Source organism: Empidonax traillii, unplaced genomic scaffold, assembly GCF_003031625.1.
Source record: "Empidonax traillii isolate 1590-97213 ecotype Southwest subspecies unplaced genomic scaffold, ASM303162v1 scaffold27:size3997909, whole genome shotgun sequence".
NCBI lineage: Eukaryota > Metazoa > Chordata > Aves > Passeriformes > Tyrannidae > Empidonax > Empidonax traillii.
In genome coordinates this window covers 2396249-2411862 of record NW_020955220.1, presented here as the reverse complement: position 1 = coordinate 2411862, position 15614 = coordinate 2396249, and the positions used below count along the sequence as shown (strand labels likewise).

The 15614-nt window shown below is 37.8% G+C and overlaps 1 protein-coding gene across 1 annotated transcript in view; it reads right to left on the bottom strand.

Moving 5' to 3' along the window:
• Positions 1 to 14259: 14259 nt before the first annotated feature.
• The window catches only part of KNDC1 (kinase non-catalytic C-lobe domain containing 1), a 57154-nt gene continuing 55799 nt past the window's right edge, over positions 14260 to 15614 (bottom strand). Inside the window, 1 exon segment of the mRNA XM_027908869.1 lies at positions 14260 to 15467. Coding sequence (XP_027764670.1) covers positions 15236 to 15467 — 232 coding nt within the window. The 3' untranslated portion in view covers positions 14260 to 15235.

Genomic DNA, 15614 nt, shown 5'->3' with positions numbered 1-15614 from the left:
CCTGCCTTGTTTCAGAGATACCGGGAAAGAAGGGTGTAGGGGAGTGCGGGCCCCTCCTTTATACCTCATCTCCCGGAGGAAAACCTTGTTTGTGTAAATACACATCAAAGGGCCAGATAAGTATCATCTAATTGCGATCAGTCCTCCCCCCCAACAAAAGATACCGTTCACACATTGCCCCAGCTCGCGGAGGCTCGGCTCCGCCGTGTCTGCCCCTGAGGAGTTCGCTCCGCCGTCAGTGATTTACAGCTCTTGTTACATCCTATCCCCCATGCAAATGGCATTTATGGAGCTGAGCGGCCTCAAACGGCGGTGGGGAATGTATCCCCGGGGGAGCGCAAGGGGACCAGCATGCCTGGCCGCTGGCCGGAGAGCGGACGCTGCTGGTGCTGCTTCCGATCTCCCTTCCCCTGGGGTTCGCTCTTTCATTCCTTTTCAAGCACCAGATCCACAGTTTAAAGGGTTGTTCTCAAGCCTGCTCCTCTCCGGGCCGAGCGCTGTGTTCCTGAGACAGCCTGAGGCAGGCAAGTGGAGAAACTCACTGCATTCTCCGGGACTGGAGCATCAGGTTATAAGAACAGGCACAGGCTGAGGGGATTGGAGGAGAAGGTTGTGAAACAAAAAAAGATAAATGTCAAGGTCATTGGGTTCTATGAATAGACAAGCTTCAGGTGGATTATATAAAAGTATGGTTTCTGGACTAAAGAATCAGAAAAAAACAATTACTGCCTTAGAATTAACATTCTGCTGAGATGTCTGCTGAGGTTACGGAATTCATATCTTTTCTCCAAGATCTCTTTCACCTGTGCAGGTCACACAGGTTTCTCTGCTCTCTTACTCTCCCTGTCTTTTCTCTTATTACCTACACGTGTCTTTCAGAAGTGTTCCCGTTCATCTCTGGGTTTTGCGTGCAACAGAAACACTTGGCTGCTGCGGTAATGCCTCTGTAGTACATTGGCAAAAGGTTCCTGGTGCTTTTTGGGCAGTTTTTCACTGCAGGGTAACCACAAATTCCTCCCCCTTTTCACTCTCCCCTCCTGTGCAAAAACAGAGTGGAACTTCCACACCACTGATTATTCCTATCACGCCCCTGTTTAGTGTCACTCTGCCTCCAGAAATCACGACTAATTTGTCTGTCCTTGTTCTTGCCTTTTGCTTTACACTCACCTCTACCACCTGCACACAAACTCAGTGCTCTGTTTGTCTGTCCGTCTACCCTGTTATTCTGCCACTCCTGCTGCATTTCTCAGTGGTAACAGTTACTGTAACCATGCTTCTAGATATTTCTTAGACTGTCAGACAGAGGTTTGAAGATTGAAACCATCCTAGATGGTATATGTCTAAATCTTTCAATTTATTCAATTTTACTCTTATAAAGATATATATTTTTCTTTATATTAATCCAGTAAAAAGTTTTATTCAAACCCTCTTTGTCTATTTTTTCCTTAAACAACCTCTTGTCCATTCCAGATGTAGTTGCTACATCCATTCATCATGAAATCCTACAGGCTTTTGTTCACCAGAAAATTGTTTCACTGAATCATATTCAAGTTCGACTTGTGAACCCATTTTATGCTCTATCTTTCCTTGGTTGTTCATTCTCATGGCATACTCCAAGTCCTACTCTACTCTACCAGTGACGACACTGCTTGAGGGTTTGTCTCTAACCAAACAAAAATATAAACACGATTGTCACCTTTATTTAAAGGTGTCTAATAACCAATTTAGAACCACAACCATGCATGACCAGAGCCCTCCCGGAGCCCTTCATTTCTGGCCTGGGTAGGTAGGGATCGACACTGCACCATGCACTGCAGCAGCAGCCTGAGCCAACCAAACAAGCTTCCTGGAGGAAACTGAGGCTGCTGGTGCAAACATGTCTAAATAAACATTCAAGCATTAATATCTCCCATACATGTTGACTACTTAAAGAAGTCCACAAACATCTCTAGCATGGACAAAGCCCTGCAGGACATATATACATGTGTTTGTGGTGGTTTTCACCATCTGAAAGTGTTTGATTAATTACTTGAAACCTCATCCATATATCCTTCCCAACATTTTCTGATTAATAATGAAAAGTTTAGAATTTTTGCTTGACCAAATTGTTCAAGATTGCTTTTAAATTTCCTCTATTTTACAATACCTCCCCCCACACCCGTCTTCCCCCTCCCCACCTCACATATTCCAAGCACTGTTTATTTCTTAATTAGTCTTTTCCTTCGGTAAATGTGAAGACTACCCCCATAACAAACCTGAGCAAATGTTTTAAAATACCAGTACTTCTAAGCGTTAGACAATTCTGTCATCAACATATTTCACAGAGCAGACCAAGCAGGCCTGAGATATAGAGGAGACATACAGGAATCTGCTCTGTTCACTGAATTACTAAATGACAAGTCCCTTGAGTCAGCTGTACTTAACACGTGGCCTGGCAGCAACTTCTCCAGTCAGTATTGGGAATACCAGTGCCACTGCCTGCTTGCAGAATCCTGCCAAGCCTCTCCTGCAGTCAGGCAAAATGCCATTATCAAGGACTAAACTCTCATGAACATCAGAAAAAGGAAATGTAACTTTTCTGCAAGCTTCCTTTTCAATATAAATCTTTCTGATTACTTTAACAGCATTCTGCAGCACAGATGGGGCAAAATCCTGCCCTAATGAGATCAATATGTCCCATGTGCTTATAATTATTTCCATTCTTAGTACCTACATAACTATAAATAATACACTTACATGCTACTTATATTCTTATATATATTATATACTTATGTATCTCTATACAAGTATTTTTTTAAAGTATAAAGAGTCTACTTCTATTATGTCAACAAAGAAGGACACTTGGAAAGCTATTGTATAGGACAAAAAGAATACATGACCTATGATGGAGCTCTAAAAAATAGAAAATCTTGAGTTTTAGCATCCACTGATACATCTGTCTTTACAGATTTTAAAATGTTTTTATCATCTGAGCTGAAAATTACATCTTTGTACACTGCTGGTTTATTAATTGCATTGTATTGAAACAAATGGCACTGCAGAAAGATGGTGTCATATGTTGAGCTCCCAGAGCCACAAACTGATCACGTTGTGACAAGGTTAAACCAGATCTCATTGGCATTACACATAAAATGTACAAGTATCCTGGATAGATGGCAGATGACTTCTGAATGAAATTACTGCTACAACATTTAACAGATGCCAGTTTAATTTTATCTGAAATTCTTAAGCTGCCTTCTTTCTGTTTCTATTATTCATTAGATGCTTATTTGAAAACCTCCTGCTAAACTGTGATTCAGAAATATCATGTTTAAAATCAAGTGATATTACCAATGAGATGAAAACCTGCTCACGCTAATGAAATTTGTCAGAGCAGGGAGCAGGAACAGACAGTGGCTTTTACTCTGCAGCTACAGGGAGGCAGAGACAAAGAGCTCAGACATACCAACAGGATTGCCACTAGCAGGAGTCTGAAGATCCATTTACTGCAGTAGATAATGGCAATACTTTATGCAGATGTTTGCAGAATACAAAGCTGCTCTCCTTGTGGAGTCAGTGCCTTCCCGTTCAGCTTTGAAGAAATGTGTACACACAACACTTGTTGCATGCTGAGGAGGCTGCAGAACTACCCAGTCCTGCTTGGATGGTTACTAGGTAGTTGATAATAGAAATATTTTGGGATAACAGCTTGGCCTTTGAGAGTTAATTGCTGCTCCATGTCTTCCAGCCCAAAGCTCAGCTCTGCCCTAGTAAGCCAGTTCAGAGCCCTGCAGAGGATTGTGCTGAGATATTCCCTCCCTACTGAAGCTATGAGGGAACTGAAGAGAGAGTAGTCAAGGGTTGCTAAGTACCTTAGGTTCCCCACAGGTACTGGAGAAAACTGCCAGCACTTGACTTTGCTGCACTAGGGGTACACAAGATCAAAGGAAGGGACTGTAATTTTGTACCAGCAGGTGACCCTTCACTGTAACAGTGAAGTGGCCCGGGAGACCAGAGTAGAGTGAATCTGTGGTCCTTGGGAGTAGCTAGATGGTGAAGCAACTCAAAGATTAAAAAAAAGGCAGTTTATGCCATACAGGAGGATGTGTGTTCACCTGTGGACACGCAGATTTCCTGGGAAGGCCTGCCCAGGGAAGCAAGGGCTGCTGGCATCTGGCACACAATAGGGTCTTTGCCTTGGTGTGTTTATCCAACCATTCTATTGCTGAGTAACCCCTATTTAGAACTTATAAGCATTACAAATGGCCTCTAGCCATTGTCTTTATTATCAATTATTATAATCTTTCCTCTTTGACAAGAGTAAGAGCTACTTTTCCATGAGGAAATTAAAGACCATATGCACAGAAATACCACGAGGACCTGAAATAAACATAGTGGCAATGCATAGATTGAAATTAAATGTTTCATCATGTTCAGAATTGATCTAAATTAACACAGCACTCAAAATGCCAAGAGCTCCCATGACTCCTTAACACAAGGCTGCCACCAGCAGCTAAGCAGAATCAGTGGAATGTTTTAAAAAGATATATATTATGAACAGAGATGTTGCAAATATTAATAAAACACTTAAATGTATGATGTTTTTAATGCTTCCTTACCCATATTTAAACTTATAAAAAAATTAAAATTCAATATGAATCAGGACTACATTTAAAACATATACTGCTGTTGGTACAGAAGCAAGCTTCAGCAGCAGATTTATTTATTATTCATTAATTATTAGAAAAACTATTATAGTTTCAGGAATGTAAATCCTTTTTCAGCACTCAATGCTATCATATTGCCATTGAGAGAGATCTCTATGGACACTGCTCAAACAAAACTGCTCAGACGTCTGTAGTTGATTTAATTCTGTCTAGAGTAGTAATTAGACTTTAAAAACTATTATTTGAAAGGAAGCAACACGAAAAGGAGCTTTAGAAATGGCCTTTTTTCCAAAGTAAATAGATATTATTGTTAGATGCATAAATATGCTTTAGGATCTGAATTGTTTTAAAAAATATGAATTATCTAGAGATACGAGATGCATTTACAGGGAATAATGAGCATATGCAAATTCACATAAATCCCACTGGTTTCTGTTAGTTTGAATGTTTTGAACAATTACTATCTGATTAAGATCACAAAATGTCACACTTAGACACCTTGAAATCTTTTCAAAACCTAACAAGCCAACTTCACATTTTACATCAAGGCCTTTTTCTTTGTCAGCCTGCTGAAGGATATTTTTTTTTCATGATGGTCATTTCTAAGGTTACATTTAACAACATAGAAAAGTAAGAATGCATTAAATCAGAAATTTTCCATTACATTCATGTTTCCTACAAGTACTTTCTAAAGATATTTAGCAATACTGACCAAAGCATTTATCATTCTTGAAAGTAACTTTTCACTTCCAGCTACTAAAGAATGAATCATTTTCCCCCTTGATTTTAGAGTTAGCATTTGAGCATGATGAGTCAGTCAGCAGGAGAATGAGCTATCACAGCTGGCAGCCTTGGGTCATCTATCACCCTTTGTGCCCATTCTGGTCTATGCCATACAATGCTGCTTTGAAATGCATGGGTCCCAGCAGTGAAAATGTTTTACTGACTCTTCCTTCCCTTAACTTACACCTAATATAAATCAGGTCTTTGAATTGCTCCAAAACCAGTCTGTTCAAATTAAATGGAAATAAATGTTACTTTCCCCCCCCCCTGATTTCAAGGCTCTTCTCAATTTCTCTTTTCTAGCTATTTCCCCCCTTTCTTCTGTATTCCTCACTATTCGCCATTTCTTTCTATTTTCTTTATTCCAGTCACTTCCATCAAGCATCCTGCAAATGCTAGTATTGGCTGAAGAAGAGAATAGCTTTGGCAGGATATACAACTGTAACAACAGAGCATAAATGACAATAAGTCTGCCTTCACTGTATACCAGACAGGGAGCACAGACATGTCCTGACATCCCCTCTCAGTTTACTGATAAGGGAAAAGCTGGGCTTAGAAGGTGAGGACAGGAATGTAGTTAGACAAGATGCTTAACACTGTCCCTGTAACCTGCAATTTGATGTCTAAGTTTCCTCGGAGCAATGCAGTGTACGTCTTTTGCCAGGTTTTACAGTAATGAGTGCATTACACATGGATAGACGGTAACTGAGGTATAAAATTACGAAGCTGTTTTTGCGTGTTCTCTAAAAGTTTAAAGGGAGCAGCTGAATGCCGAATGCAAATACATTTTCCTTTTAAAACATATTAAAAAAAAAAACAAACCTGCCATTTTGTGTTTGCGTGTTTCTAATGGGCAGATTTTAGGCAGACGTTTGGAAGACTTCTGCCTTTTTCACAATACCTTTGCTCACAATGCGGCACGTACCTCTAAAAGACTGCAAAGGGTCTCTTGTGCCACCTCCTGGTTATATTAAGACTTCACACGCAGGAAACTGCTACATATAGGAAGGGAAAAGTTGTAGAAATTTAGCTGAGGCAGTGACAGAACCCGAGGACCATTTAACCCAGCACTGCAAAGTCCACCACTAAACCACATCTCTAAGTGCCACATATATACACATGAACACTCCAGGGATGGTGGCTCTGTTCTCAGAGCTGACTCCCCCAACATATGGATGTGCATGGCAGGCTTGGGCTCTAACCCCTCTGCTGCTTTTAGCATGAAGCATTTATGCAAATAAAACCTTGAAGATTAAAGTGACTGGAATACAATTAAATTAATAAGCAAATTATTAGCATTGTCTGATTGCAGCTAAGTATTTGAATGTGTATCCAATTTACTTTACTGAGATACACAGGACTGAAGATCTCTACTGAGTCTCTCTCCCTTTACAAGGACAGGAACAAGTGGGCCTGTGCACTTATATTTTATCTCATCTGTTCTTACAAATTTACAAGAAAAGGGATTCTACAGGTGCGTTACAGATGGGTAACCTATTCCAGTGTTTCACATGAAGCTTTCCTATGTAAAACCTGAAACAGAATCACCCTTGCTTCAAATCTAATACTGCTTGACTTAAGCTTCACAGAACATGAAAAAACCCTTCACTCTGCAACTACTACAGCTTTTTACAGCAGCATTTCATATTCACAGTACTGCTCAATCTAATCTTGCCTATATAAGTCAGATTCTTTCAGTCTTTCTCATTTTATGTTTCTAAACATACATTTTTTTGTGGGCCTATATTATTTCATATTCTTACATGCCTGGATGTATCTTAAGCACATGCCTAAATGGTAAAGTATTCCTGCTGATGCTTCACTAGTGCCAAACAGAGCAAAATCTTCTGTCATCTATAGCGCTTGTGTAGGACACCTCAGGTCTTCCACTGCTCCTCCCCACCCTTACTCTTTTTTTTCTTTTTTGAAAACTGTACACATGGATTCATATTTAGCTTGAGATCTATTATGGCCCCCAGAGATTTTTTTCTGAAGCTCTGTAGTTGTTTTTCATTTAATATTTATCCTTCAAAAGTGTAAGAGAAAGCTTGAATTTAAATAATTTTCATGATTATTGTGAGTTCTAATCTTGTATATTGTGTAAGTGTGCTTTCCATCCCACCTTGTGTTTCAACAGTAGAATTCACAGACACAACTGATCCAGGTCCTACACATAATAATGCAGAGTAGAGCGGGAGAAGACTTCTTTATGGTAACCTTGGAGAGGTTGCCTCCCTCGTTGGAGTATGTAGAGTCCCAAGCAGGTTTTATCTTGTTGTTACTGTAACCTATGATAGCTTGTTTCTGAGTGTGTTGAGAACCAAGTGTGTTTTACCTCGTTACAGAAAGCCAGGATAGTTTGCTTCTTCCACATCTGCACGGCTGCCAAGCTGTAAGCCATCTGTGGACCTTGGAATCCAGACAGCAGCACCTGCATTACCCCAGTTCGCTAATAAGCAAAACAGGACATCACATCTGTACAAAATATTAATCAGTGAATGTTTCATTACTCACTTCTGCAGGGCTTTCCCTTGAGCTTCACTCCTGAGCAGGACTGCAATGCATTGGGCCCCCAGGATTCCCGCTGTGGGAATGCTACATTTCTGATAAAGCCAAAACTTTCACTTATTAGTATTGTGCCTTGTCCCTGAGGGATCTGCACCTGCTTTTCACTTGCAACATATGGGTAGTCCTACCCTCCTCAATTTGCTTTCACAGTTTAACAAACACTGGTAATTACCCTTTGAAATGATGTATTAACTAGTTTGTGTATTCACCTTAGAGTCCCATCACCTGAATCTTAGCAACCTAATATATAATCAGCTGAGGAGGATCTGCTGTCAAGGCATTTATTGATTTCATCATACAGTATATTGTTTTTACCTATTGGGACAGTTACCCCGACAAAGGGGACCATTAGGTTATTTAAAAATTACTTCATGGGTAAATGCATGCCAGCCTTTTAAATTATTCTCTACGCTTGCAGATTTTTAGACAGCTTTTTCAGTAACTCTTCTAGTATCAAAGTTTGGCTGATTCTCTGTCATTCTCTTCATCTTGCCTTTAAACTTACTCTTGTGCTCTTGCCCATTTTCTAAAAGTAGTATTATTTTCTGGTTCCCTGGGAACTCACTCATTCTTCCTCAATCAAAAATACAGTAATTCCAAGATTATGTCAATTTTCCTCCTATTATATAACAGATTTAATCAGAAGTTAATGTTATAATACATCTAATTAGCTTGGTAGTCTCGCATTCTGACCTGCAGTCCTGGTTAACTTTGATCATGATAGGCATTGTTTAGAGGGTAGGGCAGTGGGCACTTCAGCCTTTTGCACTATCTGATACTTATTCACCTCCCCTGGTAAGCAGAAGCCTCTTATGCTATGGTAGAAAAATATTTAAAAATTAATTTTTATTGTATTGCTTTTCCCTTGCTGACAAAAGCATTTTGTCTGTCCAGTTTTGTTCATAACCTGCTGTGCTGTACATCTGTTCTTGACAATGCAGCCTTCTTGTTCCTATTTTTTTCAGTATATTTTTTTCAGGTCAGTGATGAGTCCTTAATGCAGCCACAGTGCTCTATCAGTTTTCTTTCCTTTGCATGAGGATAGACTGTTGTTATACATAAATTATGGCCTGTTTTAGAGATCTCTTTTTAGAACTCTCAGGTCTCTTCAATTTTTCTTTGCCTTTCAATTCCTTCCCCAGGATCTCACATACCAATTCCTTGAGTTTGTTGAAATTTGCTCTTTTGAAGCCCAGTGTTATTGTTCTGCTTCTTTCATCCCTTTCTTTCCCTTTGAATCGCAAACTCTGTTGTCTCATGGTATCTTTCATCTTGATTGTTTTCCATATTCAGATTTTCAACTACTTTAACTATTAAAAACTAAAATCTTAAATAGTAAGATTAGTCCCCATGATTCCAGCACTACCTTATATTCACAATTATATCTAAACTGTGCTCACACCAGGCTCAGAACAAATCACATCCTGGCTGTCATCAGAGGGATAAGCAGGTGGTACGGGTAGGGATGTGAGCACAGCGTATTCAGTACCTCCACTGGTCTGGAGAAAAAAAGAATCAGGGACTATTTGTGACACTTCAAAATATACCCTCACCCTTTTAAATGCAGTCTAAGACATTCAGTATTTCATTGGCTATCTTACCTTATGTGTTTGGCAATCTATTTCTCTAGGTTTCAGTCTTTTGGACAATTATCTTTTATTTAAATAAACTAATTCAAGGGATTTTGTATTCCAGCGATGGTCTTTAACAGAATCATTTAACCTTCAGTTTACCTTCATGGAGAAAAGTTACTTTGCTGATGTCTGTGGACCTATATACTCATCTCAGGAGTCATCTGTCCTTCTTCAGGCTTTTATATTCAAGTCCTTTGCCTTTTCCCTTCCTTGAATCAAGAAACAGAAAATTAGGAGATATCTCAAGGGGATATCAAGAAACTGTTTCCCCAGAAAAAGTGACTTTATTCCTTACCCTGCTTTTTCCACAAAAAAACCCACTCTATGTTTGTGCAGCTGATTATCCCAGAATTTTGCATATATTTGTGTAACATGCCTTACACTTTACTGTGTGTCATTATTCTAAGTTGTCAAGATAATTTTAAATTTTAATCATATTCTTAAGCTTGCCTCCAGAGCCCAACACAAACCAGAGCATGTTAATGAAGGTCTGAGGTAATTCCAAGTGCAGGCAGACCTCTTCAGGCCTTTACTGGACACCATCTTGCATTTTCATAACAAGCCACTGTCAGCCATTCTGTCGTTATCCAAAAAAAGGTGGATCTGTCATTTAAGCACCTTCTTTTTTTTTTTCCTAGACCTGTTCCACTCCCTTGTTTGCAAAAAAAAAGTGTTGAGCATCTAATACTTAGGTGAATAATTTACTCCTGTCACTGTTTATGAGTTTTATCAGATATGACAACAAATAAGCATCTATTTGCAGAGATTTTAATTACAACTGTGATGCTTAGGCTCACCCATGCCCAATCAACCTTTCCAAATTATGTCTCTCTGGTAACAGCAACTCAAATTGTCCAGTACTCTGAACCAAATTCTACCAGTTAAAATGCAGTACCTATTTTAGTGTCTAAATACACAATATATGAAATCTACATAATGTCAACAACAGAATGTGACCAACCTTAGCATAAGAATGAGAATTGAATTAAATAATCTCACAGCTAAAACACAGGACAGGTTTACAAGACAATATTAAACTTCTGCCTTTTAGGCAAGTTACAAAAGCATCATTTACATCAGACCAAAAAAGAATTAACAGAATGATGCAAAGACCAGATCCTAGACTGGATCACTGCAATGGCCTGATGTAACATGGCAACTGCCAATTCCATTTGCACTGAGACATGAACTATCACTTTATTATTTTAAGCTGCACACTAAAATAATGCCAGGTTGAAGCTGTTGTGGAATACTTTCAGGTCATTCACAAAGAATCTTCACATAATAGCTAAAAGCTTTCTTCAAACATAGAAGGAATGAAAGAGCTTCTCTCTCTGCAAAGGGAGAGCACACAATTCTGCAAATTAAGTTTCTAATCTTGCAGGGGTTGTTGTCACTTACTGACAGATGAAAACCAACCACATTAAAATGTTCTTCAAACTTTTTGCTGCAGGAATTTTTAAGTAGAAACTTGAAAGGTGAAATTGTTCATTCTCACATGTATTTCACAGGGTTACCAGAGTATGAAATCACATAAAACCCTCCAATGGACTACTCCACCACAAATTAGTCATTTATTGGTACTTAAAATTATTACAAGATCTCTTGAGGGAAAAAACCCAAGCCACTTTTATAATGCAAACTGTAGTGGGGTGCAGTGTTAAAATGACTATCTGAAAATTTCTTACATTTATAGTAAACTTAATGAAGGCAAAAACATTTATAGGTGAAGAATATCTGTTAATAAGGCAAATCACAAAGATGACCACTCAGTTAAGCTTGATTTATGGGACATTAGTTTTCAAATATTGTTCAAACCTGAATTTCCAATGCTTTGAGGGTCCTTCGAAGCTCATTAAATATAATTAATAAGTAATTATTAAATTATTAATAATATAAGTCATAATTAAATTATTAAATTATTAAATATCATTAAAAAGTAATTATTTATAAAGCATGTTTGGAGGAAAAAGGAAGACTTTCTGGAAAAAAAAAAAGAAGAAAAGCTAGCTCTAAACAGAACACAACATGGAATTTAAATAGGGTTATGCTCTGGATTGTACTTAAACAAGTATAAGGGAAAAAATAGTCTATCTGCACTCTTTCCCTCATCAGAATATCAAGGATTGAAATAGTCAACCATATATTTAACACTGAAAAATTGTTGGCTTCTCCTGCTTTCAAACTGTAGCTTATTTACTTTCTTAATTTACAAACAGATTTCCTCAAGTATTAAATCTTTGCAAATCACATACAGTACTCACAGAAGTGATGAGTCTCAGCAATGCTTATGAAACCAATCCAATATATAAAGAAAAGTCTAGAAGTGGTTGAAAGTTTTCCACAGAAAGAAGTTCGTCAGAATCATGAATCAGTGTTGATTCATGAATTATTTCCCAGCTTCTTTGTTTGGGATTCAACAGAATAGTTCATAGGATCCAATTTAATTCATCCCTGTTTCCTGGCAAGCTTCTGCAGGTGTTAGAGCTGGAAGCCTGATTTCAAATGGAGCTAGTCTAACTAGGACACACTTCCCAGCTCTCTGGCAGGAGGCCTTAAAACCCCAGGGATCCTGGGGATAGACACCTGCAAAGGGACACACACAAAGAGCACCAATACACAGAACAACTGGGAAGACTCCCAAGGAGCAGACTTCATTTCAGAACTCCATGAGTTAGTTTGAAAAATAAACACAAAAACAAGATGAGGGAAATGTGGAAAAAAATGAAGAAGAGCTAGGACAGCTGGTGGCAATTCTGGCTTAAAGAACAAACTCCATTTTTTCCCTCCAAAACTCTAGTTTGGTATTGGAATGGAAGCATGGGGCCAGACTGCCCACAATTTATGCAATACAATTACAGATGCCAATAATATTTTGCCAATGAGATAGAACTGAACTTGTTTCTTTGACATGTTTTGTCCTGTTTTTTCTTTTAAAAGGACATTACCCACAAAGAGAGAAAACTTTAGCCCAACCCTTAGTACTTGTTAGTCATAAATAAGCAGTACAGTTATACGCTAGATGTAACTTTATTCTGAAGTCTGTGTCATATAAGATGTGCATACAACAGTGTTCATGGACAAAAAAACCCAGTTTCCTTGTAAAGCAGTGATTTTTTTCTTTCAATAGCTATTTACATTTGCTGCTGTTGTTGTGGGGTGGTGCCTAAATACAATATCTAAAATGTCTGATGGATGGGAATANGAGCTCGTTAGCCCATAAGGCAATCCATCTACGTCCTGAGGACCTCGCTGCCACCGTCCAAGCGTGCTTGGCCCCGGCAGATGAACCTCAGGATTAAAGGGTGGGCTCAGTTCCGCGCACACTGTGTCTCACCTAAAAAATCCAATGCGCAGGCTGGAAGGTGGAAAGACCTTCCCCGGTTCTTCGTTCGCGAAGAGACTGGCCATTACTATTATTTACTATGCATTAATAGCAATAAAAGGTCTGATACACCAAAGCATTATCCAGAAGACATGAGATGATTTTCAAACCCTTGTATAGCACCAGTTATTGTCATGGAATAAACATAATATTTTGTAGATATAGTAGTTGCTTTAAATCCTGATAAAAAATGTAAGAAATATATGAAGTAATCCTCATAAGTGCAAAATGTAAATGATAAGAAAATCCACAAAAGCAATTTCAACACTCTGACTGGTAACTATATAAAATGCATTTATTAAGATCATGTGATGCAAGTTTCGTGGAGTTCTTTACATTAGTAAAGCTTATGCTACTTAAAATTTCACTGTCTTTCAAAGGCAAGGCGTGGCTTTAGGTGAATGGTAATTTTTAACTGAGAGAAACCCAAACAACTACTAATAAAAACAATTATTTAAAATAAATGCACACAGATAAAATATATGAAATATTTCTGAAGATAAGGTTTTCATTGACATTCTTAAATCATTGTATTATATAAAGATATAAGGTAAAGATTAAATTTTTTTTCACATTTGGCAATTTTTAGAGAAATAGCAACGGAATTTACTTCCTTAAGGGTAAGTCAGAACACTGTCATTAATGACATGCTAAACCTAAATATGATAGATAACAAAATAAATCACATTAAAAGTAGAACAAAAGCAAGAAAACCCTGTTGAGGACTGAGATTTCCAGTATTTAAACAAATAAGAGACAAAAGTCAGTATTATTGTATTGGTATGGGAAAGTAACTGAGGTATATAATGTAAAGTATTGACATACCTTTTTTTTTACTTAGAAAGATGAGAGAGGCCTGTGATGTATATATTGCTGTTATTGACAAGAGAAAAGGAGATGCTTTCCTCTTAAACACTGAGAAAGCTACAATTTAACATGTGCACATGCACTTCTGTCAAACAGTACAATTTGCAAAATACTAGACACGTGCACGTTCCCATTTCTAACATCGTTACGCTTCCCCATCACTAACACATGACAAGACACTTAGTTCATACCTGCCCATCTCTGAAGACATTTTCTTTTTAAACACAGTTCTACGCAAATCACTCTCAGGACAGTGCTTATTTTGGGTTTATTTTGTTGGTTTTTTTGCCCTTCACTACCATTGTTCCCTCCAGTAGAAATATTTGTAATCAATCTGTAGCCTTAACATTTTGGCTGGGTAGCTCAACAAATTTTCTAGCAATAGCAACCCATTTCATTGTCATTTAGAAGGTCTTTATAAGCTCTATGACTAGGTTAGCACCAAAGTTTTACAGGTTGCAGGTCCAAATTTCACACAGTTATCTTCTATTAAATGCTGCTGGAGTGTTGCAACTACAAAAGCAACCTCAGGAGCAAATGCCACAGTCAAATGTGCACACATACAGACATACATAAATTGGCCAAGTGACTCTTATGATAAATACAGATTAAAAAACAATTTCACATTTACTGTCTTCACAATGCCATGAGTGCAGAAGCAGAGCAACAAACTGGTATTACTTGGATTCAGATCTTACTTCCATTTGGAAACAGGTTAGTCTAATGACATTAAAGCCAAACAAAAAACAAAGTTGAAAGATAGCATTCTTCTCTTTCCTTAGTATGCTTCAAGAAATAGACAGTCAATTAATTAAGTCAGTATTTTCATAATACTCAACATAAAAGCAAGACACACCAACGGTCAATGAATAACAGAAGATCTGGGTCCATGAATTAAATGCATGCTGTGACAGGATATAATTGTAGTATGTCTATATAAAAATATATTCAACATTTAATGAACTATACTCCGAGCTCTCCTAGTCCAACTTCTCAACAGAAGTGTAATTTTAACTTATTTCCACAGTATTTTTTAGATATTTGTTTTCAGGCTAATTATTTATTTACGCTAAAGAATAGTGACAAAAGTAACAATCCTTTTCATCTATACTCTCCCTTTACTTTTATGTCTATTTTTATTCTTCTGATCTGCCATCATGTTGCCAGTGATTTAAATCTGATTAGTCAGCATTTTATAATTCCACGTTAAGAAACATAATAATTTCAACTTGAGATAGTATTTTAAGTCACTTCTCTTAAGTATTTGCTTGGGAATTGGTCCAGTAGATGAAGTCAACTTAAAACCAGTTTTACAGTCAAGACTTAGAATAGAACAGACGAAACATAAATAATTACTGAAATGTTGCTTTCATCCTGCGCAGTGTGTCCTGAATTTTTCGAGCATGTTTTTCTGCTGGTATCTGGTGGAAGTTGGCACAGTTGTCAGCTGCCAAGGCAGAAATGTCTGCATCTTTAAAATGAGTTATTCTTTGTCTGAGGTAAGACTGCAGCTTGAAATCTGGTGTATACGTATAAGGATTCTCTTGAAATGCATGAACTTGGCTCACAACTTTTGCAATATTTCTTGTAAGAGAATATGGTAAAAAAGATTAGTTTGTTTTGCTGATGATAAAAACAAAAGCATAAACCAAAAAAGCAAACTTTCAAAGGCATTGAGCATTTTCTTCTATATTATAGGTACTTTTAATTAGATGGCCAAATGACTGAACC